The 23,115-nt window shown below is 41.8% G+C and overlaps 1 protein-coding gene across 1 annotated transcript in view; it reads left to right on the forward strand.

Annotated features, from left to right (window-relative positions):
• Nucleotides 1-23,115, forward strand: part of galntl6 (polypeptide N-acetylgalactosaminyltransferase like 6) — an 836,827-nt gene that overhangs the window by 212,439 nt on the left and 601,273 nt on the right. The window contains exon 3 of the mRNA XM_060926560.1: nt 5,185-5,323. Within this exon, the coding sequence (XP_060782543.1) occupies nt 5,185-5,323 (139 nt within the window). The remainder of the gene's footprint in view (nt 1-5,184; nt 5,324-23,115) is intronic.

Below are 23,115 nucleotides of genomic sequence, written 5' to 3' on the forward strand. Positions count from 1 at the left end.
GTTTAATAAGAATAAAGATAGCATCTTGCTTTATCTGGCCTCCACTGTGGAACATTGTTTTGATTACAATTCAAATGCTTTTGTAAATTTGATTTACATATAAAATAACGGCATCATGAAGAATTAAAGCCGCTCCTTCACAGATGAATGAAAATATTGAATAAATTTCCTCTTTTTGATTGCTTGGGTTAAAAATGCCAAGTTATGATGACTGAATTGATTTTTCACTTAAATATGAATAATATGATACAGTTTGGGTATTTGATACGGCGAAATAGGACACAATGGAAAAATCAAGAACACACCGGAAAGATGAGAATAACGGCGGTGGGAAAAGAACAGCGACTGTACCGGCTGAAGGTCGCGCAGGTCTCTGCTGCGGCTCGCGAGCAACGGGACATCACTACCGCACCGGACGGAGCGCGAGGCGGGGGCGGGGCAAAATGACTGGCCGTAGATTCTATCAAAAGTTCGATCTAAATTGACCATGGTTGCAAAATATTGGCCAAAAATACGCAAACACTACGAAATATGAAAGTAAGATGAAAAAGAAACATTCTATTGCCTTATACTGCAAGACTAAAACAAAATAAAACTGTCAAAACTCACCTTTTCAGTGATAACGTCCGAACAGATCACTCGCGTAACAGAAAGACCGCAAATGGAAGCACGATCAACTTCTAACTGTTGGAGTGGAAAATTCCATTCTACACATGCAAATTGTTAATGTGTGTCCTTCCCCGCACACAAATAACACGCTACGGTAAAAAATAGACCACAACTCATTTTATAGCTCAGAAATTCATACAAGACCAGCTACCATCGTAACATATTCTGTAAGAAACATATTCTATACCTAACTTTCAGCTTTCGTTTTAAAAAACCAAAATCGCAGATTTATAACTAAATGTTTGTACGGCGTAGTGATTTTAAGTTACTACTTTTGGTGAGGTCGTGACCTCGACCCTGAGGCTTTCCGTTTAGATCAAAACACACGATCGTATTGGTTTTGGGTTTGCGGAAAATGGAGTTACAACGGTGATGAAATATTTTGCATGATGTTTTATTACGGTTATGATTATTCTGTGAGCGCACCAATCCTTAGGCGTATAAAAAGTTACAACTTAAAATACAATTAGTGATAACTGTAGACTTTTCAGTGGACTACAACCTTTTTAAGGGAATGCGATGTAGTCGACCGTTTATCATGTCCCAGATCAAGCTGCCATTTTTCCACAAATTTGCAGAATTTTTGCCAAATTCTGAATAGAGTATTCACATCAAAGATTTAGTTTTATCTGTATTATTTCTTTCATCATTTTATTTCAAATTTAAACCAACATCAACATTCAAAACCGTATAGTTTATTGACTGAGTATATTTAGTAGGGTCCCCCCACAGTACCCAGTTTCTGAGACAGACCCATATTGAATGCATTATGTTGAACCAACAGCACTAGGCAGCTTTTAGATGAATTTACAGTATTGTCCATCATGGTGATACTCTGCCACATCTCCATCATTATCACTGTTTACTCCAACTTTCAAAATGAAAAGGCCAGAATTATAGTTACCAGTAATTATTTATATTGTAATAATAATAATAATAAATTATTATAAATTGATAGTAACATGAAGACGACGAAGCCCATGGTGTTCAGTTCTGCAAAGCGTTTATCCAACACCTCATCTAGTAACAGTTTATTGTCTTTAAAACAATCAAATTTGAAGAGCACACCAGGTATGAAATACCGTTGAGTTACTCTGGACCCCTCTTCAAGCTGGAACGATCACACTGACCATCTGTGCTCTAAAATCAGCAAGACATTCGAGATATTGGGACATTTAAGAAAATACATCGATACCAAGACCAGCGAGATGATCTTTAACACCTTGTTTTTACCTCTCTTCGAGTACTGTGATGTGGTCTGGTCGAATGCAGATGTGACGGAGTTGGAAAGGCTCTGTGGTTTGCAGAAAAGAGGCGCACGTTTGATACTCAAAAAGAAAACCTGGGGTGAACGTTCTGAAGTCCTTTTCAGAAAGCTAAATTGGGTTCCTCTTGTTGAAAGATGGAGATTTAACAAATGTCTGATGGTGTACAAATGTAAGAACAGACTTCTACCAGAATACCTACAGTACGTACAATTTTTGTTAAAAATTCTGATGTCCATAATTATAACACAAGAATAAAGTACAATATTCATATGGTGAAAATAAACTCAAAATCAGGACACAGGATTTTTGCTTTTTCAGCTGTCATGTTATATAATTCTCTGCCCGACCATATTAAAAACTCTGAGACTGCTAAGAAATTTAGAATTAACTACTGGAAACACGTTTCTGGTATCTCTCTATGTAATAAGCAGCAAATTGTTTGTTTGTTTGTTTGTTTGTTTGTCTTGAGCTAATGTCGCCATTTCTCGACGGATTTTTACCAAATTTGGCAGGTAGGTACAGAAGATAGCTACAATTTGGCAGAACTCAGAAATTCCATATTTGGGCCCCAGGGGGTCCCTGGGTGGTGGATGGTTGGATTTTTGTTTGTCTTGTGTTAACGTCACCATTTCCTGATGGATCTTCACCAAATTTGACATGGAAGTCTGGGGGCAACCCAGAATTTTGCAAAACTCGGACAACGCCGGGTAACCTGCTAGTTTAGATATACTTTCATAAGTGGAATATAAATTTTATTCATTCTTAAATCATCGTTATCATCGGCTGTCCATCGCTAGCGATGATGACTGCTTCATTAGGATGCACAGAAATGCAGATGGGCCACGAGGCCCATACCAGAGCAACAGAGTCGCCCGCAGTGGTGGCAAGAACGGCCCGGCTGAGCCGCCATGGACTGTCTGGCCTTGTGAGCGCTCGCATGCTATTCTCCTTTCCTAACAAAGGGCCTTGCACAGTAAGGTAAGACAAACGATGTCATGCCCCCATCATGTTGTCTCTCTGAAGCTCCAGACCTGATGCCAAGTGGTGCACAAAAGTGCCACAGACCTGACAGGTATGGAAGTTGCCCCGCAGTGACAACTGACTTGCTGAGTGAGTGATGCCATCCATTGGCGATTTGAGTGGCTCTTCTGCATGCCATCCAGTGGTGCACCATTGACCCTGTTGGGTTCATCTGCCACATTGCACCAAAAAGCACCCTGTTGCAAGCATCTTAGTGGTGATGTACAGTACTATTTGACCTATCGCTGAAACCCAGGCAGGTGCTACCACTCTGGGTCAGAGCGGACCTGGGGGCAAATGGTGATTAAGGGGTAACTCCACTTTCCCCAGTACTCAAGTCCTCCCGGACCTGTCGCACCCAGGACTATTCTTAATCATAATATGTTTGTCTCACGATATTGTACAACCCCGATTCCAAAAAAGTTGGGACAAAGAACAAATTGTAAATAAAAACGGAATGCAATCATTTACAGATCTCAAAAACTGATATTGTATTCACAATAGAACATGGACAACATATCAAATGTTGAAAGTGAGACATTTTGAAATTTCATGCCAAATATTGGCTCATTTGAAATTTCATGACAGCAACACATCTCAAAAAAGTTGGGACAGGGGCAATAAGAGGCTGGAAAAGTTAAAGGTACAAAAAAGGAACAGCTGGAGGACCAAATCGCAACTCATTAGGTCAATTGGCAATAGGTCATTAACATGACTGGGTATAAAAAGAGCATCTTGGAGCGGCAGTGGCTCTCAGAAGCAAAGATGGGAAGAGGATCACCAATCCCCCTAATTCTGCGCCGACAAATAGTGGAGCAATATCAGAAAGGAGTTCGACAATGTAAAATTGCAAAGAGTTTGAACATATCATCATCTACAGTGCATAATATCATCAAAAGATTCAGAGAATCTGGAAGAATCTCTGTGCGTAAGGGACAAAGCCGGAAAACCATACTGGGTGCCCGTGATCTTCGGGCCCTTAGACGGCACTGCATCACATACAGGCATGCTTCTGTATTGGAAATCACAAAATGGGCTCAAGAATATTTCCAGAGAACATTATCTGTGAACACAATTCACCGTGCCATCCGCCGTTGCCAGCTAAAACCCTATAGTTCAAAGAAGAAGCCGTATCTAAACACGATCCAGAAGTACAGACGTCTTCTCTGGGCCAAGGCTCATTTAAAATGGACTGTGGCAAAGTGGAAAACTGTTCTGTGGTCAGACGAATCAAAATTTGAAGTTCTTTATGGAAATCAGGGACGCCGTGTCATTCGGACTAAAGAGGAGAAGGACGACCCAAGTTGTTATCAGCGCTCAGTTCAGAAGCCTGCATCTCTGATGGTATGGGGTTGCATTAGTGCGTGTGGCATGGGCAGCTTACACATCTGGAAAGACACCATCAATGCTGAAAGGTATATCCAGGTTCTAGAGAAACATATGCCCCCATCCAGACGACATCTTTTTCAGGGAAGACCTTGCATTTTCCAACATGACAATGCCAAACCACATACTGCATCAATTACAGCATCATGGCTGCGTAGAAGAAGGGTCCGGGTACTGAACTGGCCAGCCTGCAGTCCAGATCTTTCACCCATAGAAAACATTTGGCGCATCATAAAACGGAAGATACGACAAAAAATACCTAAGACAGTTGAGCAACTAGAATCCTACATTAGACAAGAATGGGTTAACATTCCTATCCCTAAACTTGAGCAACTTGTCTCCTCAGTCCCCAGACGTTTACAGACTGTTGTAAAGAGAAAAGGGGATGTCTCACAGTGGGAAACATGGCCTTGTCCCAACTTTTTTGAGATGTGTTGTTGTCATGAAATTTAAAATCACCTAATTTTTCTCTTTAAATGATGCATTTTCTCAGTTTAAACATTTGATATGTCATCGATGTTCTGTTGGAATTTTGAAGCTTCTACATCATTGCATTCCGTTTTTATTTACAATTTGTACTTTGTCCCAACTTTTTTGGAATCGGGGTTGTATATTACTTATTTTCTATTAGTTAGATAATACATTTTACAAATTTAATAACGTGGATATAGATTATTAACATAAGTTTATCCACATCTCCAATGGAAACCAGTGTCAGCTGAGTGGCTCTTCTGTTTAATAAAGCTATCTATTAAAGCTTTCCTGTGTACACATAAACACACACAAAAGCACAGTAATAACGTGATGTTTGCTTGTTTATTCGTGTGTGTACGTGCTGTAGGGAAAGGGGAGCAGGGGAAGCCGTACCCACTTGCAGAGGACGAGTGTGATGACACGGTGTACAAAGAGAACGGCTTTAACATCTACGTGAGCAACAACATCGCACTGGATCGCTCGCTGCCCGACATCAGACACCCCAAGTGAGTAAAAGATAAAATGGGCATCGATCCTGCATGTGGGTCACCTGCACCAGGTCTCAAGGAACTTAAATCAGTTTATTAGTCGCTAGTTGTAGATCGAAATACCGAATACATGTACAGTGTCTTTATATCATATATACATTGAAGTGACATTCAGTACAGTGACTTGCATAAGTATTCACCCCCTTGAACTTTTTCACGAAGCTTTATAAAATTGCCTACAATATTGAAATCAGTATAGTTTGTTCAATTATTGACAAAAAACAAAACAAAACACAATTTGCTTAAGTATTTACCCCTAAATTAGTTCTGCTGCAACTAGTTACCATCTGAGTCGACCTGTGTCTCAATATAAAGGCCCGGTCCCACTGCACTTATGGATGCAAAGAGGATGTAAAACGTAAAAAAATCTTTGCCATCCGTTGGAAAACGCTATGCATCCGTTGTGTACTCATTGCATACGTGCTTCATACGCTCTATCCGTCGAGCATCCGTCCACTGTGATTTCATCCGCGCAAAAAGTTTTGAGCTGCACAAAACTTTTAGAACGGATGAACTTTCCGCCGTGTATGATGTAAATCCGCGACATATACGAGCAACAAACGTTCTATGTCCGTTATCATCCGTTAAACGTCTGCTGTATCCTCTCTGCATCCTCTGGGCATCCTCGCAACTCACATCCGCTGCAGCTGAAAACGGAAAGAGGGAGGAAAGATAAGGTACATGAAACGTCTATTCATCGTTAGTAGCACGGAAATAGAAAGGATGTAAGCGTATGCATCTCGTATATAAAGTATTCAAAACGGACAAAGCGTTTATATCTGGGATGTATCTCGTATATTTAGGATGTCTGGAGTATGTCTAGAGTATGTAGAAGGACACCTAGCGCAGTGAACGGTCTGCATCTGATATACATCCGCGCAACATCCCCTTTGTTTCCGTTAGGCGTACATGATGCATCCCCTTCACCCGCTATGCATCCGCTCTTTCTGCTATGCGTCCGCTTCTCAGTTATCACCGGTAACCCCTTCGGAGCTGTCATCCACTTCCATCCGCTAGGCTTCTTATGAACATGCGTTTAACATCCCCGCTATATACTACCCACGTCCGTTCTTTTCCGTTCTGTTTTCGCCAATTTTGTCCATTTCTGGAGCGGATGAAAACGGATAGAGCCACCCCCGAAATTTTGCTCGTCCGCTGTGTCCTTTTTGCACACGTTTTGTGTCCATCGGCCAGTGGGACCGGGCCTTAAATACACTTGTTCCTGGAAGAACCCGAAGCATGTTGGAGAACATACCCAAGCAAACAGCATCACAGAGACCGAGGAGCTATCAAAGCAAGTCCAGGACAAAGCTCTCAAAAGGACGTTCTCGATGTTTCGGTCAGGATTTTTTACACAAACTCAGTGACTGGGTAAAGAGAGGATTCGTCAAAGAAGTAACCACTTTTCTTCCACTTCAGTATTGTGTAGATTCATGTGGAGAAATTTAATCAGGATGGATAAGTATTTCTGCATTTATCGCATTTGTATTTACCTCGACATTTACTTATTTATTGATTTGCCAAAGACCTCACAGTTGAGTCCAAAGTGACGGAGTTGAGTCCAGAGCATACAGCTAAATAATTGAGGGTTAATTGCATTTCTCGAAGGTCAAACAGCTGTTCTCTAGCAGTCATTAGATTTACTCTAACAATTTTCCAGTCACTAGCTTCAAACGTTAAACACTGACCCTGTCGCCATCTCCGAGTTCCTCTGCATTTTATTTCACTTATCTCTTTGTCTACTACACATTAATTGGATTTTCACTGTACACAGTATAATAACTGCATGCCAGTCACCTCCGTCTGACCTCGGCCTCAGAATCGAGTAAACAGACCATTATTTTTTTTACCTGTGAACAAACTGAAGTTGCTCCCGGAGCCATTTTTTTTAAACATTCTCAATGTCCATCATGTAGCATCACCTCATAACCAAATTATGAACCAGTAATTGGTATACTGTATGTGTTGCATGGTTACGTATCCTCAAGCAAGTCTCCAGGTGGACAGGGTGAGCAAAGATCGCAGAAAAATACGCCGGCGGTCTTCAGAATTGCATCCAGGAAAACTATATTTGCCACCAGGAATTTATTTTTATTTCTTTTATTTTTTTCGAGTCTGTGAAAACAAGAAGATGATGAAGATTTTGAGTATCTAAATAAGCATTTATGGTTTGTAGCAATGATCAGATTTTAATCAGAAAACTGAGATAAGGGTTCAGATTTATCAGCAGCTTGACTGACAGCAGGACAATTTTGTACGACCCCGTCTTATATTATAACATCGATAAACCTGCTGGAGTCATCATGCAAGAACGCCTCGCTGAGTTTACAACGCCAATTCCAAGAAAGTCGGGACACTGTGTCAACTGTAAATAAAAACAGAATGCAATAATTTGCAAGTCTTGGAAACCCTACGTATATTTCATTGAAAATAGTACAAAGACAACATATCAAATATAAACAATATCCAGAAACGCCGCCACCTTCTCTGTGCCCGAGCTCTTTTACGATGGACTGAGGCGAAGTGGAAAACCGTCCCAAGGTCTGAAGAATCAAAAGTCGAAATTCGTTTTCGAAATCATGGACACCACGTCCTCCAGGCTAAAGAGGAGAGGGACCATCCGGCTTGTTATCAGTGCGCAGTTCAAAAGCCGGCATCTGTGATGGTATGAGGGTGCATTAGTGCACATGACATGGGTAGCTTGTACATCTGGGAAGGCATCATTAATGCTGAATGATATAAACACGTTTCAGAGCAATATGCTGCCGTCCAGACAAAATCTTTTTCAGGGAAGGCCTTCCTTCTTTCAGCGAGACAATGCCAAACCGCTTTCTGCACATATTAAAACTGCATGGCTCCGTCCTTAAAGAGTCCAGGTGCTAAACTGGCCTGCCTGCAGTCCAGACCTGTCTCCTATTTAAAACATTTGGGGCATTATGAAGCGCAAAATACAACTAAGGAGACCTGAACTGTTGAGCAACTGAAACTGTACTATATCAGGCAAGAATGGGACAACATTTCTCTTTCAAAACTGCAGCAATTGGTCTCGTCAGTTCCCAAACATTTACAGAGTGTTGTTAAAAATAGAGGTGATACAACATAGTGATAAACACGCCCCTGTCCCAACTTTTCTGAAATGTGTTGCTGATATCAAATTCAAAATGAGCATATATATATATATATATATATATATATATATATATATATAATTCTCAGTTTCAACATTTGATATGTTGTCTTTATACTATTTTCAATGAAGTGTAGGGTTTACATGATTTGCAAACCTTCACATTCTGTTTGTATTTATGTTTTACACAGCGTCCCAACTTTTTTGCAGTACTTTTAATCATAACAAGCTCTGTATCTTGGTGTTGTTCTGTACGCAAACTACTTGCATCCTTAACTCGATACCTTCTTCGATATTGGAATTTTTATCAGTCAGGACGTTTGCACGCGTGCTAATATTCCAAATATGACAAGATTCAATATTTGATATAGGCCGTCCAAACAGCATATTATTTTTGGATCTTCTGAATTTGGCTTCATTACGAATTTAACGTTTTTTTCCGAGTCAGACGTATGCTGATATTCAGGTTTTTAACCCTCATCCTACCATGCTATTTTACACCTTAATCTTACCATGTGGGGTCCGTTTGGACCCCAATACTTTTCTTTAAAATGAAAGCTTATAAAGACAAAATCACCAGATAAGTTTTGTTCAGAACATCTTGTATTAATAACAGCAATACACTAAAGGGCCCAAGGCATAAAGAACACACTTACCCTTCATCCTACCAGCCAATTTTACATACACAAACTACCAGGCGGGGTCCGTATGGACCCCAGGAGGGAATACCTTGAAATCAGTGCAGTAAGAACCAATTCAATGCAGCAAACAGACATAACTTTATTGAAGAACAAAATCCACTATGGCTGAATATCAATGATGTATTATAAATGCAATAACATTGCAATAATATTGCAATAACTAGCATACATGTAGCAAATTATAGCGCCACAAAAAAAAAATTGGCATTATATCCATGATTTTTGCAGCTCATGCAGCTGTAAAACATTCTGGATTACAACTTAGGTCTTTTCTTACAGAATTTAAAACAAAAAAGTAATTGTAAAATAATTTAGGGCTTTTGTTTTGCAGCCTGTGCTTATTGCAGCAGTGGGGTCCACACGGACCCCAAGAAGGAATGCCTTGGTAGTTTCATTATGGAACATAAAAGAAATAAAAGAAGTTAACTTTCAGTGTGCTATTCAATTATAAAATGAAAGACAGATAAACTTTACTCTGGGGTCCGGTTGGACCCCAGTAACAAATTAATTATACCTTCACAATGCAAAAAGCTGATCTTCCGGTGCTTTAGTGTTTTAATTAAGACATAAATTACGACAAATTCATAAAACGGTGAGGCAGTATGTCACATATTTTTAAAATGGCAAACAAACATATAGGTGCGGGGTCCAGATGGACCCCACTTGGTAGGATGAAGGTTAAGCATTCTTTGGACATGTAGACACTGAATTCGGAATATGCGTCGCAATCGGGGTTTTGATGGCAGTTTGATTGCCACACACGGCCTCTTACCTGTTTATGGTCAGGTCTGTGTGCTGTACACAAACCAACTAGATAACGGTTTGCAAGGCTGCATGAAAACAGGAATGTTAGTGGAATATTTCTTTTTTGGAATAAGGGGAAAAAAAACAATAAATTTGTCACACCTACAGTACACTACCGTTCAAAAGTTTGGGGTCACTTTGAAATGTCCTTATTTTTGAAAGAAAAGCACTGTTCTTTTCAATGAAGATCACTTTAAACTAATCAGAAATCCACTCTATACATTGCTAATGTGGTAAATGACTATTCTAGCTGCAAATGTCTGGTTTTTGGTGCAATATCTCCATAGGTGTATAGAGGCCCATTTCCAGCAACTCTCACTCCAGTGTTCTAATGGTACAATGTGTTTGCTCATTGCCTCAGAAGGCTAATGGATGATTCGAAAACCCTTGTACAATCATGTTAGCACAGCTGAAAACAGTTGAGCTCTTTAGAGAAGCTATAAAACTGACCTTCCTTTGAGCAGATTGAGTTTCTGGAGCATCACATTTGTGGGGTCGATTAAATGCTCAAAATGGCCAGAAAACTGTCTCGACTATATTTTCTATTCATTTTACAACTTATGGTGGGAAATAAAAGTGTGACTTTTCATGGAAAACACAAAATCGTCTGGGTGACCCCAAACTTTTGAACGGTAGTGTCAGCGCTCGAAACTAACGGTGTCCCGACGTCCCGGGGACCATAAAAAATGTCATCGGGACACAAAATTATCATATCTGGGACAATCCCGGGACAATGGAAAAAAATAGATCTAGAAAAAAAGTTCTACATTAATATTATTTACAAAGCCGTAACACATACGTAGACATTCACCTAATTTGTCAATTTTAATTTTAAAACGTTAACAGCGAAAAATACATAGTAGCTACACTTTCGATGCACCTGCATCCGTAGGCTACAGAGCAGCGCATTCTGTTCTAGAATCTTCGGCCGGAGTCCGCATTATATGGACTTGGAATGGAATTGCTACCGCACACGCTGCGCCGACTCTTGCCAGAACAAAAATGCTGAAGTGGTTGAAGCGGACCGACCGCGGGGAAGAAACTGAAAGCCCAGACATAACGTCTCCGGGACCTTCAGGATCCAAAGTGTCATCGCCTGGTCTGCAGGCAACGCTAGCAACTGAATGAACTTAATGAACACTGTTAGACACATTATAAAATACAACAGGAATGATGTGGATGATATTGACGGAAGATAGCGTTCAACAGAATAAGTGAGTTTTCTTGGTGTCTTTCTAGTTCAGAAAGTTTAGTCAGTCAGCAGCACAACTAGGCTCGGACCTGGCACTATGCTGATGTTGCTAACATTTGCACCCACGTTTCGGCAGCGAAAGTTCATAAAATGGATAACGGTAATGGTGAAAATGATAAGTTGGCCTTATAAGTGCCAACAGATATTCAAGGTATAAGTAGATGAAATGAACATAAAAGGGATCTTATTTTCAACTAAAGTGTACTGCAGATGTAGAGAGTTGAAACATTTTCTGAATGAGCTAGTTGGCCCCTTTAAATAAACGGGTATCTATTCATACAGCGAGATCGCCAAAGTTTAATAAACTGAAAATGCAATAACTAATTTTGAAGTAGATGATGTATAGGACATGTGTCGCTTGTGTCTTGTGACGTATTGTAAAAATGATATAAAGGGTTCAAAATCGCATAGTTACAAATATAATAGTAACTTCATATGATAATATTAACCACTGGTTATTTCAGAGAGGAAAAAAATGGGGACACTATTGCTTCCATTCGGGACAATACAACACAGAATTCGGGACCACTGGGGGACACAAAGAAAAAAAGTTAATTTCGAGCCCTGGGTAGCGTAAAGCATTATTAATACATAATCAGATGATTATCACAGAGTACATAATCTCTAGATCAGAACATGTCAGTGGCTGTCTTCCCTTCCCTGCACTGTGCCTTTAAGGATCCCTGTTAGTTCACAATGCAGCAGCCTTACCGAGAAAAAAAAAAAAAAGTCTGATTCAAGCTTCACTGGCTGCCTATTCATCTCCGCATTGATTACAGAGTCCTTACTTATGACATTTATCCCTTGTATGGTGTTTGGGCCTGTGGGACCCGTTTTCATTCTTTATCAAAGGAACAATGATACGATTAATTATTTTTTCAAACTCAGGCTCATTGGCCTTGGCTCATTTTCTGTGAAGAACATATATCAGAACACATTTTCGATGACCACACCCCCTACACATTTAGATTACATACAGGATGTTCGGGTCCACTGGACTCGGGGCGAATACAAGTGTGGACCTTCACTCTGTCCTCCTCCTGTCTGGGCCTGGTGTTAGGGTAGTATCTCACTGGGCTGCGACAGCCTGCGACTAGTTGGAGACACAACAATTGCGATAAAATATGCGAATTAGCGGCAATTTTCACTTGGAATCACACTGAATTGATATTCGCATATTTTACCGCTATTATCGCGTCTCCAACTAGTCGCAGGCTGTCCCAGCCTCGGCAGGCAGGGAAGTAGAGGAAGCTTCACGGAAACCGACTTGAGAAGGGTTCGCGACGGCTTTGCGACACCAGCGACGCATTTGCGGCTATTTTGAGAGAAATTTTGTCGCACAAATTTTTTGAACACGTTCAAAATTTCAGCGACGAAGGAGCGATACTTTGCGACTCATGCAAGGAAATTGAGAAGCCCCGCGAATGTTTTAAGACACTTTTGAAACTCTGTCACGAATGACGTTCGCAATTTGTCGCAATCTAGTGAGATACTGGCTTTAGTGTGTATGTGTGAGTTTTGTGTTTCTGCCCCTGCCGTTCAAGCACCGACACCTGTCTGCTACACATTTTACCCTCTGTCTTGCGGGAAACAAGACAGAAGTTCCCATAAATTGTGGGCGGGACACAATAAATATAGCTTTTCCAATGTGGCTCCTTATCACAACTGATCAAGACGGCCAAAAGATTCTCTGCTCAGATGGACTTGCAAATGATTTTGGAAGAGAGAGAATCTTTTGATGATGATGTAGAGGAAGACGTTTCAGAACGTGAGGATCACCTCATCTCATTATCTCTAGCCGCTTTATCCTGTTCTACAGGGTCGCGGGCAAGCTGGAGCCTATCCCAGCTGACTACGGGCGAAAGGCGGGGTACACCCTGGACAAGTCGCCAGGTCATCACAGGGCTGACACATAGACACAGACAACCATTCACACTCACATTCACACCTACGCTCAATTTAGAGTCACCAGTTAACCTAACCTGCATGTCTTTGGACTGTGGGGGAAACCGGAGCACCCAGAGGAAACCCACGCGGACACAGGGAGAACATGCAAACTCCACACAGAAAGGCCCTCGTCAGCCATGGGGCTCGAACCCAGGACCTTCTTGCTGTGAGGCGACAGCGCTAACCACTACACCACCGTGCCACTCACGTGAGGATCACATTTCTGAAAATTCAGAGTCTGACAGCGACTTTGAAGAAGAGGATGAGACGGAGCATCAGCCAGTCTCAAAACAAAGACGAGCATGCGGATGATGTGTTGTATAGACTGACGTGGTTACTGTATGTGTTCAGCTTGTGTTGTCTAAACTGAACTGAATTGAATGGGTTAAATTTCTTATGAAATTCAAAGAAATAAAAATCAGTTGTTATGAAAAACCTTGCTTCATTTGTAAATTTGAAGATAAACATCTTTTTTTCCCACTCATATCTTGACTGTAATTGATTTTCTTGTTGTAAAATTACATTTTATTAAAGGTCCCATGGTATGAAATTTTCACTTTCTGAGGTTTTTTAACGTTCACATGAGTTCCTCTGACCTTCTTAAGTCACCCCAGTGGCTAGAAATGTCATAATGTGTAAACCCTTTGTCAACATTTGAGAATGGCACGTCAAAATGGCGCGTTGATAGGCTCTTCCCTTTACTACGTCAGCAAGGGAGATGATCCCCACGCCCCCCCCCTCTGGATTCCCACCCACTGTATGGATTGCCCGCCCAGCTCAAAAGTTGCCACCATAGATACGTCACTTCAATTTTGTAGTGAGGAGACCATAGAGGACACAACAACATGGCACCACCTAAGCGAGCGAAACATGGAAATTGCGCTGTACATGGATGTGACAACACAGAAAGGAGTCTGTTTTTACTGCCGACGGGAGAGCCCCTGAAGACGCAGTGGCTTAATTTTATTTACTCCAATAATACGCCGTCGGGTCTACCTAAGACGGTGTATGTTTGTCGGAAGCATTTTCCTGATGAATGTTTCCACAACTTGGGACAGTACAGGGCAGGTTTTGCACATCAACTGTCACTGAAGCCTGGGTCCGTACCAAGCATCCCTGCCTCATCAGCAACAAACACCGAACAAGTAAGTGTATAACTGTTAAGTCGTTTTGCCGTGTTTTAAAATCGGTGCGTTAGCCTTGCAATGGCTACATTAGCTGTGCAGCTAACCGCTTCCTGCAGTTAGCCAGGTAATATGCGCTACAAAACTAAAGAGCATGCAGCATGCTCTGTTAAACTGAGTTTAGTCTGGAAATTGACTGTAACTTATGAGCTTATGTTTGACTATTGGTCCACAATGCATGTCTTCTGTTGGATAAGCGATATGTTGCTGTAGTTGCTGCTTCTATCCTCTTTGGTTATGGAGTGCGTGTTCAAGCCTAGGGTATTATACGTTCGTAAACTACCACTCCGAACACTCTCACTCTCTGTTCTCTGCGTCACGTTGAGTTTACGAAAGGAGTCCGAGGGAGAACGGGGTTCTGATAGCAGCGAGTATGTGTGTGCGCAGCTTGGTCAAGCCCCTCCCCCTCCCCCCATGGCCCGCCCCCACCCTCTACCCTTCCCTGCCTCCATGCTTCTCATTAGCAAAACGACGCACTGGGAAAAGGGCTGAAATGGGGCTTTCTCCCAGGAGCCTATATCTACGTGCCGAGGGTTCATTTCGAGAAAGGCTGCGGATATAACATCCGGAAACCTCCACGAGCCCGTTTAAAGCATCAACAAACCACCATGCCATGGGACCTTTAAAAAAAAAAAAATCGAGTAGCACTTTTTTTTTAAAATAAATGTAATCTAACAAAGGTAAAGGGCAAATATTAACCATATATGCTGTTTATGTTGCTTGTAATTGGGGTGAAGTAAACATCTGTTCAGTATTTAATGTAAAATTGTTTGATTGTGTTGAATTTAAAGCACCAAAATGCAGCGGGTCCACCCGACCCACCAACACTGGCTGAGGAACAAAAATACGAACCCCACACAAGGGTCTCATCTCATCTCATTATCTCTAGCCGCTTTATCCTTCTACAGGGTCGCAGGCAAGCTGGAGTCTATCCCAGCTGACTACGGGCGAAAGGCGGGGTACACCCTGGACAAGTCGCCAGGTCATCACAGGGCTGACACATAGACACAGACAACCATTCACACTCACATTCACACCTACGGTCAATTTAGAGCCACCAGTTAACCTAACCTGCATGTCTTTGGACTGTGGGGGAAACCGGAGCACCCGGAGGAAACCCACGCGGACACGGGGAGAACATGCAAACTCCGCACAGAAAGGCCCTCGCCGGCCCCGGGGCGCGAACCCGGACCTTCTTGCTGTGAGGCGACAGCGCTAACCACTACACCACCGTGCCGCCCCACACAAGGGTTAATGCTTTAAACACGTTTGGCTCTGGTGGATCTTTCTGATCTGAAGGAGTACAGACCATCCTGAGTGCTTAGCGAACACAGGCTTTGCCCTGAATACGTTCAGGACGCCAGCTCCATAGGTTTAAAAAAAAAAAGTAGGTTATTGTTGGTCCTTGTTAAATATAGGCATAGAATTCATTCGTGATTGTGCCTTGGTTCTTTAACATGCTCTATCATAAATACTTCATTTTAAAATTTTGTCAAGCCCATTAAGATTTTGACCTCAAAATGAAAAAAGTGCTCTACCGTATAAACGCATCCAGTTTTCACTTCTTGTGTCCTTTCAGCGCACTTGACACGACTGTCATTATCAAGCCCCTTTTATCTAAAGGCATCCTAGTCAAAAGTCAAGTCCAGGCGTGTATTAGTTTCGAGCAGATCACCTTGTCTCGCACTCACTCTTTCAATAAATGAGCTCTTTGATAGACTGATCTTTAATTGCTCCCCGAAGACTAACCACTACGCACCATTTGCTGCCCGTGAAAGCCCCCACCCCCCACCCCCACTCATGGATTTTCCTCTGGCAAGAACAAATCCACTTATAACTCATATAGCCAAGGGTCAAAGAGTTACAGTTCCATCGATAATGAAAGATCCGCTCTGGCTTCTTATGAGACAAGTGGAAAGCCAGGGACAGATCAAAAATGGAGTTCAGTCCTACTTTATCTTCAGGAAGGATGGTTTGCAGGCTTTTTGAAACACAAAGCACCTTTTGAGACTAGATCACAGCTGTGCTATTGCAATTCCCAATTCAGGCCTTGTTTCTGGTGCAGGTCTGTTTATTTTCAGGCCCTGTGGATGCGTGCAGCTCTGCATGCTGGATGTGGAACACTGTTTTCAGACAGCGGCCTGGGTTTCTCAAAAGCAGCTCAGAACAGCAGCGCAGACTGTTCCGCATCTCGTCTTGTAGTGCTGATAAATATCTGGGAAAAAAAAAAAGATCCAGAAACAGGAGAGGGTGTGTAAAAATGGCCCAGTATATGATTCAGGAGCTCAGCGTGGAGGCTGGAGTGAGCGTGTGTTACTATGGCAGGTGACACACTCAGAGTACTGCAGCTATAACTTCAGTGTCGCAAACAGCAGGAGAATTGAAACATTTGTCATTCAATATACACTTAGCTACGGAAGCCGAGAGAGGCCCTTCATATAATCTTTTTTTTTATTCACCTTGTTATCCCGAGATAACGACATAATTAATTCAGGATCTCGAGAAAACAATACAACTAATTCGAGATCTCGAGAAAACAAAACCGTTATTCCGAGATAACGACATAATTAATTCAGGATCTCGAGAAAACAACACAACTAATTCGAGATCTCGAGAAAACAAAACCGTTATTTCGAGATCTCGAGAAAACAAAACCGTTATTTCGAGATCTCGAGAAAACAAAACCGTTATTTCGAGATCTCGAGAAAACAAAACAATTATTCCGTGATCTCGAGAAAACAACACAACTTATTCGAGATCTCGAGAAAACAAAACCGTTATTTCGAGATCTCGAGAAAACAAAACTGTTATTTCGAGATCTCGAGAAAACAATGCAACTAATTCGAGATCTCAAGAAAACAAAACCATTATTTCGAGATCTCGAGAAAACAAAACAATTATTCCGTGATCTCGAGAAAACAACACAACTAATTCGAGATCTCGAGAAAACAAAACCGTTATTTCGAGATCTCGAGAAAACAAAACCGTTATTTCGAGATCTCGAGAAAACAAGGCAACTAATTCGAGATCTCGAGGAAACAAAACTGTTATTTCGAGATCTCGAGAAAACAAAACCGTTATTTCGAGATCTCGAGAAAACAAAACCGTTATTTCAAGATCTCAAGAAAACAAAACCGTTATTTCGAGATCTCGAGAAAACAAAACCGTTATTTCGAGATCTCGAGAAAACAAAACCGTTATTTCGAGATCTCGAGAAAACAAGGCAACTAATTCGAGATCTCGAGAAAACAAAACTGTTATTTCGAGATCTCGAGAAAACAAAACCGTTATTTCGAGATCTCGAGAAAACAAAACCGTTATTGCAAGATCTCAAGAAAACAAAACCGTTATTTTGAGATCTCGAGAAAACAAACAATTATTCCATGATCTCGAGAAAACAACACAACTAATTTGAGATCTCGAGAAAACAAAACCGTTATTTCGAGATCTTGAGAAAACAAAACTGTTATTTCGAGATCTCGAGAAAACAAAACTGTTATTTCGAGATCTCGAGAAAACAAATCAATTATTTCATGATCTCGAGTAAACAGCTGAGAAATGGTTCATTCAGGTGCGCCAAGAGACTTGTGATATGCTGACTTTGGGGCTATTTCTCATTCTGTATAGACGCAACTTTGGTCATTAGAATGTCTGGAATAATCGATCACCTAATGAGGCGAGATCACAGAATAATTGTTTTGTTTTCTCGAGATCTCGAATTAGTTGTGTTGTTTTCTCGAGACCCTGAATGAATTATGTTGTTATCTCGGGATAACAAGGTGAATAAAAAAAAGGATTATATGAAGGGCCTCTCGCGGCTTCCGTACTTAGCTGCCAGTTTATATATTATTACATCTGAACAAAGCAACCGTGGACACATCTAGCTCTATCCAACTCGTTAAAAAAGGGAGGAAAATCCCCTTTAAATGTAGCATATTTAAAAAAAAATACAATTGTGACTTGATTAGCCACCTGAGATATCTGTTAAAGGTCAGAATTGTAGGTCAGGTGGAATTTTTCAACCGAGGTAAAAATTTTTAACTCCGTTCATAATTTTCTCCTTGACTTATCGTGTTGAGGGTTCGGATTTGGGAAGGCTTTGTATTTTATTATTAAACATACAGTACCTTGTGTGTCAGGGTGCAGGCACTGAGTGATGCATGTGCAGGGGAAAGCAGGTGCATCGCAAACTGGCAGCCAAATCCAAATCGTGATCCAGAAGTCGCAGTCAAAGCCAGATAAGGGTCAATCAATCAATGTGCGAACGTAATAGCAGAGGTCATATCAAAAGTCGAGGTCAGAAACACGGGAGACTAACACTGGAGTAACCGGGTAGGTATGATCAGGTGTAGAATGCTGAGCAATACTTCACAAAGTCTGTCTGTCAGAGTCGTGTTTATATAGGTGCGCTTATTAGTGGGAAACCCGGAACCGGTGTGTCATCAGTACTCAGGGGAGGAGGGGCGCTGTGGTGCTTGGGAATTGTAGTCCATCGTGGCCATGTTTGGAGGCCGCTCTGGACTGAGATGAGATCCTTTGTGCTGTTACTGACATCTTGGCGTTAGGTTTAGGGTTCAGATTTGGGAAGAATTTGTATTTTATTATTAAACATCAAGTACCTTGGGGTTAGGTTTCGGGTTCGGATTTGGGAAGACTCTGTATTTTATAATAAAACATAAAGTACCATGGGGTTAGCTTTAGGGTTCGGATTTTAGAAGACTTTGTATTTTATTATTAAACATCAAGTACCTTGGGGTTAGGTTTCGGGTTCGGATTTGGGAAGACTCTGTATTTTATAATAAAACATAAAGTACCATGGGGTTAGCTTTAGGGTTCGGATTTGAGAAGACTTTGTATTTTATTATTAAACATCAAGTACCTTGGGGTTAGGTTTAGGGTTAGGTTTTGGGAAGAATTTGTATTTTATTATTAAACATCAAGTACCTTGGGGTTAGGTTTCGGGTTCGGATTTGGGAAGACTCTGTATTTTATAATAAAACATAAAGTACCATGGGGTTAGCTTTAGGGTTCGGATTTGAGAAGACTTTGTATTTTATTATTAAACATCAAGTACCTTGGGGTTAGGTTTAGGGTTCAGATTTGGGAAGAATTTGTATTTTATTATTAAACATCAAGTACCTTGGGGTTAGGTTTCGGGTTCGGATTTGGGAAGACTCTGTATTTTATAATAAAACATAAAGTACCATGGGGTTAGCTTTAGGGTTCGGATTTGAGAAGACTTTGTATTTTATTATTAAACATCAAGTACCTTGGGGTTAGGTTTAGGGTTAGGATTTGGGAAGACTTTGTATCTTATACAAAAAAAAAAAAAAAAAAACTTGATGATGTAATAAGACTGGACTCATAAATAAATTCAAAATATATATCACTCCTTCTGTCACAGGTCAAGTGGTTCAGGTGTTGGGTTTAGAATCAATAGATTCTGAATTTGAATCCTGGTTAAGTATGAAAAAAGATGTGTTTTAAAAAATGCCAATTAGGTAGATAGGAGGACGGCACGGTGGTGTAGTGGTTAGCACTGTCGCCTCACAGCAAGAAGGTCCGGGTTCGAGCCCCGTAGCCGGCGAGGGCCTTTCTGTGCGGAGTTTGCATGTTCTCCTCGTGTCCGCGTGGGTTTCCTCCGGGTGCTCCGGTTTCCCCCACAGTCCAAAGACATGCAGGTTAGGTTAACTGGTGACTCTAAATTGAGCGTAGGTGTGAATGTGAGTGTGAATGGTTGTCTGTGTCTATGTGTCAGCCCTGTGATGACCTGGTGACTTGTCCAGGGTGTACCCCGCCTTTCGCCCGTAGTCAGCTGGGATAGGCTCCAGCTCGCCTGCGACCCTGTAGAACAGGATAAAGTGGCTAGAGATAATGAGATGATGAGATGAGGTAGATAGGAATAGGTAGACAGACAAGAGGAAACACTAGGTAGGTATAGACAGAGAGGAAGTGGATGGAAGAAAGAGAGACAAAAGAAGTGATGGAAAATCCCTTTTAAGAATCTTAGATAATCCAAAATTTTACCAAGGTTGGAAATTATGAACTAGGTTAAAAATTTTAACACAGGTTTAAAAAAAAATCGCCTAGGTTAAAAATTTTTAACCTGTAACATATCTAAGCTAATTGCACTCAGAAACATGTTGCATGTTCAGAGGGGAAATACTTAACAATGTCTAAATCGTGCAAACTTTTATTGTAGTATTATTATGGCCGGGTTTTTGCCTGAACTGATAATCGCATCATCATTTTTTTTTTTTTTGGTTAATCAGATACAAGGTACTGTATGCCACCACACTTTCCAGAACAGTTGGGGGTTAGATGCCTTGCTCAAGGGTACTTGAACCAATCCTGCTAGTTCAAAGAATCAAACCAACGACCTTTTGGTCCCAGAGCTGTTTCTCTAACCATTTGGCCATGGCATCTGAATTGCCCATGGTTAACTGATTAAAAAATTTCATTGATTTCAATGACACTACAGCCATTCATCTCCAGGGTTTCCAGAAGAGCACAGTTGGCCCTACTGAACAAGTAAGAAGGATGATGTTATTCATAGTGCTGATCAACCTCTACAAGTTGGAGTATAGAATATAAAGGCAGATGAAAGAATTAACCCTAGAGAATCCAGGTAGATTTGTCCCCCCCGTCTAGATTCAACTTTTTTACTGATTGCCCTGGGTTAAAATGTTCCCAAGTTGTCTTTCCTGAATGCTGCATTGTGCTTCTTGAGCTCTGGGACATTGAGGAAGATGCTGTTTGGACCCTGTTGTTGATAAACCTTTGGCAGACTCTTTCAAGTTCTATTGGTGTCCCACTTTTGCTTAAGACGTGGTACAATCTGCCATCTTTACAGAACCCGTACAATATGCCTGTCATGCCTTCACCCACACCTTGATGAGCGTGGTCATACCTATCCATTAACTTGGTGTCTGCATTTCCATCTGTAGAAGGGTACATCACAAAATACAAGCTGTGGTCAGTCAATTCTTAAAGGTGTGCCATCTCATTGCACTCCCAACTACATTCTAGGCGCCTGAGTTTCTGTTTAACCAGCCTTATGGCCACAGTGATATCCTGGACAATCTTCACTATATAGCCAGATGTTTCTGGACGCCTGACCATCACACTCGGATGTGTTTCTTCCCCAAACTCTTGCCACAAATTTGGAAGCACACACTTGTCTCATCTCATCTCATTATCTGTAGCCGCTTTATCCTTCTACAGGGTCGCAGGCAAGCTGGAGCCTATCCCAGCTGACTACGGGCGAAAGGCGGGGTACACCCTGGACAAGTCGCCAGGTCATCACAGGGCTGACACATAGACACAGACAACCATTCACACTCACATTCACACCTACGGTCAATTTAGAGTCACCAGTTAACCTAACCTGCATGTCTTTGGACTGTGGGGGAAACCGGAGCACCCGGAGGAAACCCACGCAGACACGGGGAGAACATGCAAACTCCACACAGAAAGGCCCTCGCCGGCCCTGGGGCTCGAACCCAGGACCTTCTTGCTGTGAGGCGACAGCGCTAACCACTACACCACCGTGCCGCCCCTGCACACACTTGTAGAGAATGTATTCGTATACTGTAGCTTTACAGTTTTCCTTCACTGGAACTAAGAGACCCAAACCAGTTCCAGCATGGCAGTGCTCCTGTGCACAAAACAAGCTCCAGGAAGACATGGTTTGCCAAGTTCGACTCGAGTGTCCTGCACAGAGCCCTGACCTCAACACCACTTTGGGATGAGCTGGAATGCTGGCTGCACCCCAGACCTCCTCACCCAACTTCACTAATGCAATTGAGGCTGAACGAACACAGATTCCTAGAGCCATGTTCCAAAATCTAGTGCAAAATTTTCCCAGGAAAGGGAATGCTAAATGTGGAATGGGATGTTCAAAAAACACATATGGGTATGATTGTTTGGTGTCCACAAACATTTGGCCATGTAGTGTAGTTATGAATCAAGGCCTGGAATTGACATGTTTGTACTGTTTTAATATGGATAAGTTAGGGGCTTAAACCCTAGAACCCTAGCTGTTGGTTGTGTCCATTTCATCTTTTCATAAGGCTAAGTGGTCCCTGTGGAGTCCCCTCCACAGTGACCACTCCCAATGCCATGCCACCGGACCATGGTGAAAACCAAAGTTTTTTTTGTTTTTTATCGAGACACCATCTCTTGGAAGATTGTCAACCAGGACTAAAGAGCCCTTCCTCCCCATGAGGCATGGTTATCCCCCACTGGACATCAACCCAGTATTTCTAGACCATGGTGTAAAATTTGGTGACTCTTCGTCTGGTCTCTTCTCTTCAACCTGTCTGGCTTGGGTGGCCCTACCAGGAGCAATAGCTCCTGCCAGCATCGCTCTCAGGATCATCAAGACACGCAAGGCCCTCCACCACAACAAGGTGGTAGTCTGCGGAGTGTTTTTAGAACTGCTTTAAAATGACTTCTATTTCCACGAACACGTGAACAGTCAATTAGAGCACACCAACAAGACACTCGAGAGGTTTCGAAACACTCAAAGAGTGATCGGACTTGCTTCAAACCATAGACTGAATACGCTCAAAACTCCTTGCCCCATTTTTTTTTTTTCCAAAGTACTGCAGACAGACACCGGTCCCATCGTAGTGTGTCTGTGGTTCAGAAATGTGGAAAGGACATGTCAGGAAGGGCACATACGCCTTCAGCAAGCAGTCAGATGAAAGAAACAACAGGCAGATTGCCGCCAC

Source organism: Neoarius graeffei, chromosome 7, assembly GCF_027579695.1.
Source record: "Neoarius graeffei isolate fNeoGra1 chromosome 7, fNeoGra1.pri, whole genome shotgun sequence".
Lineage (NCBI taxonomy): Eukaryota > Metazoa > Chordata > Actinopteri > Siluriformes > Ariidae > Neoarius > Neoarius graeffei.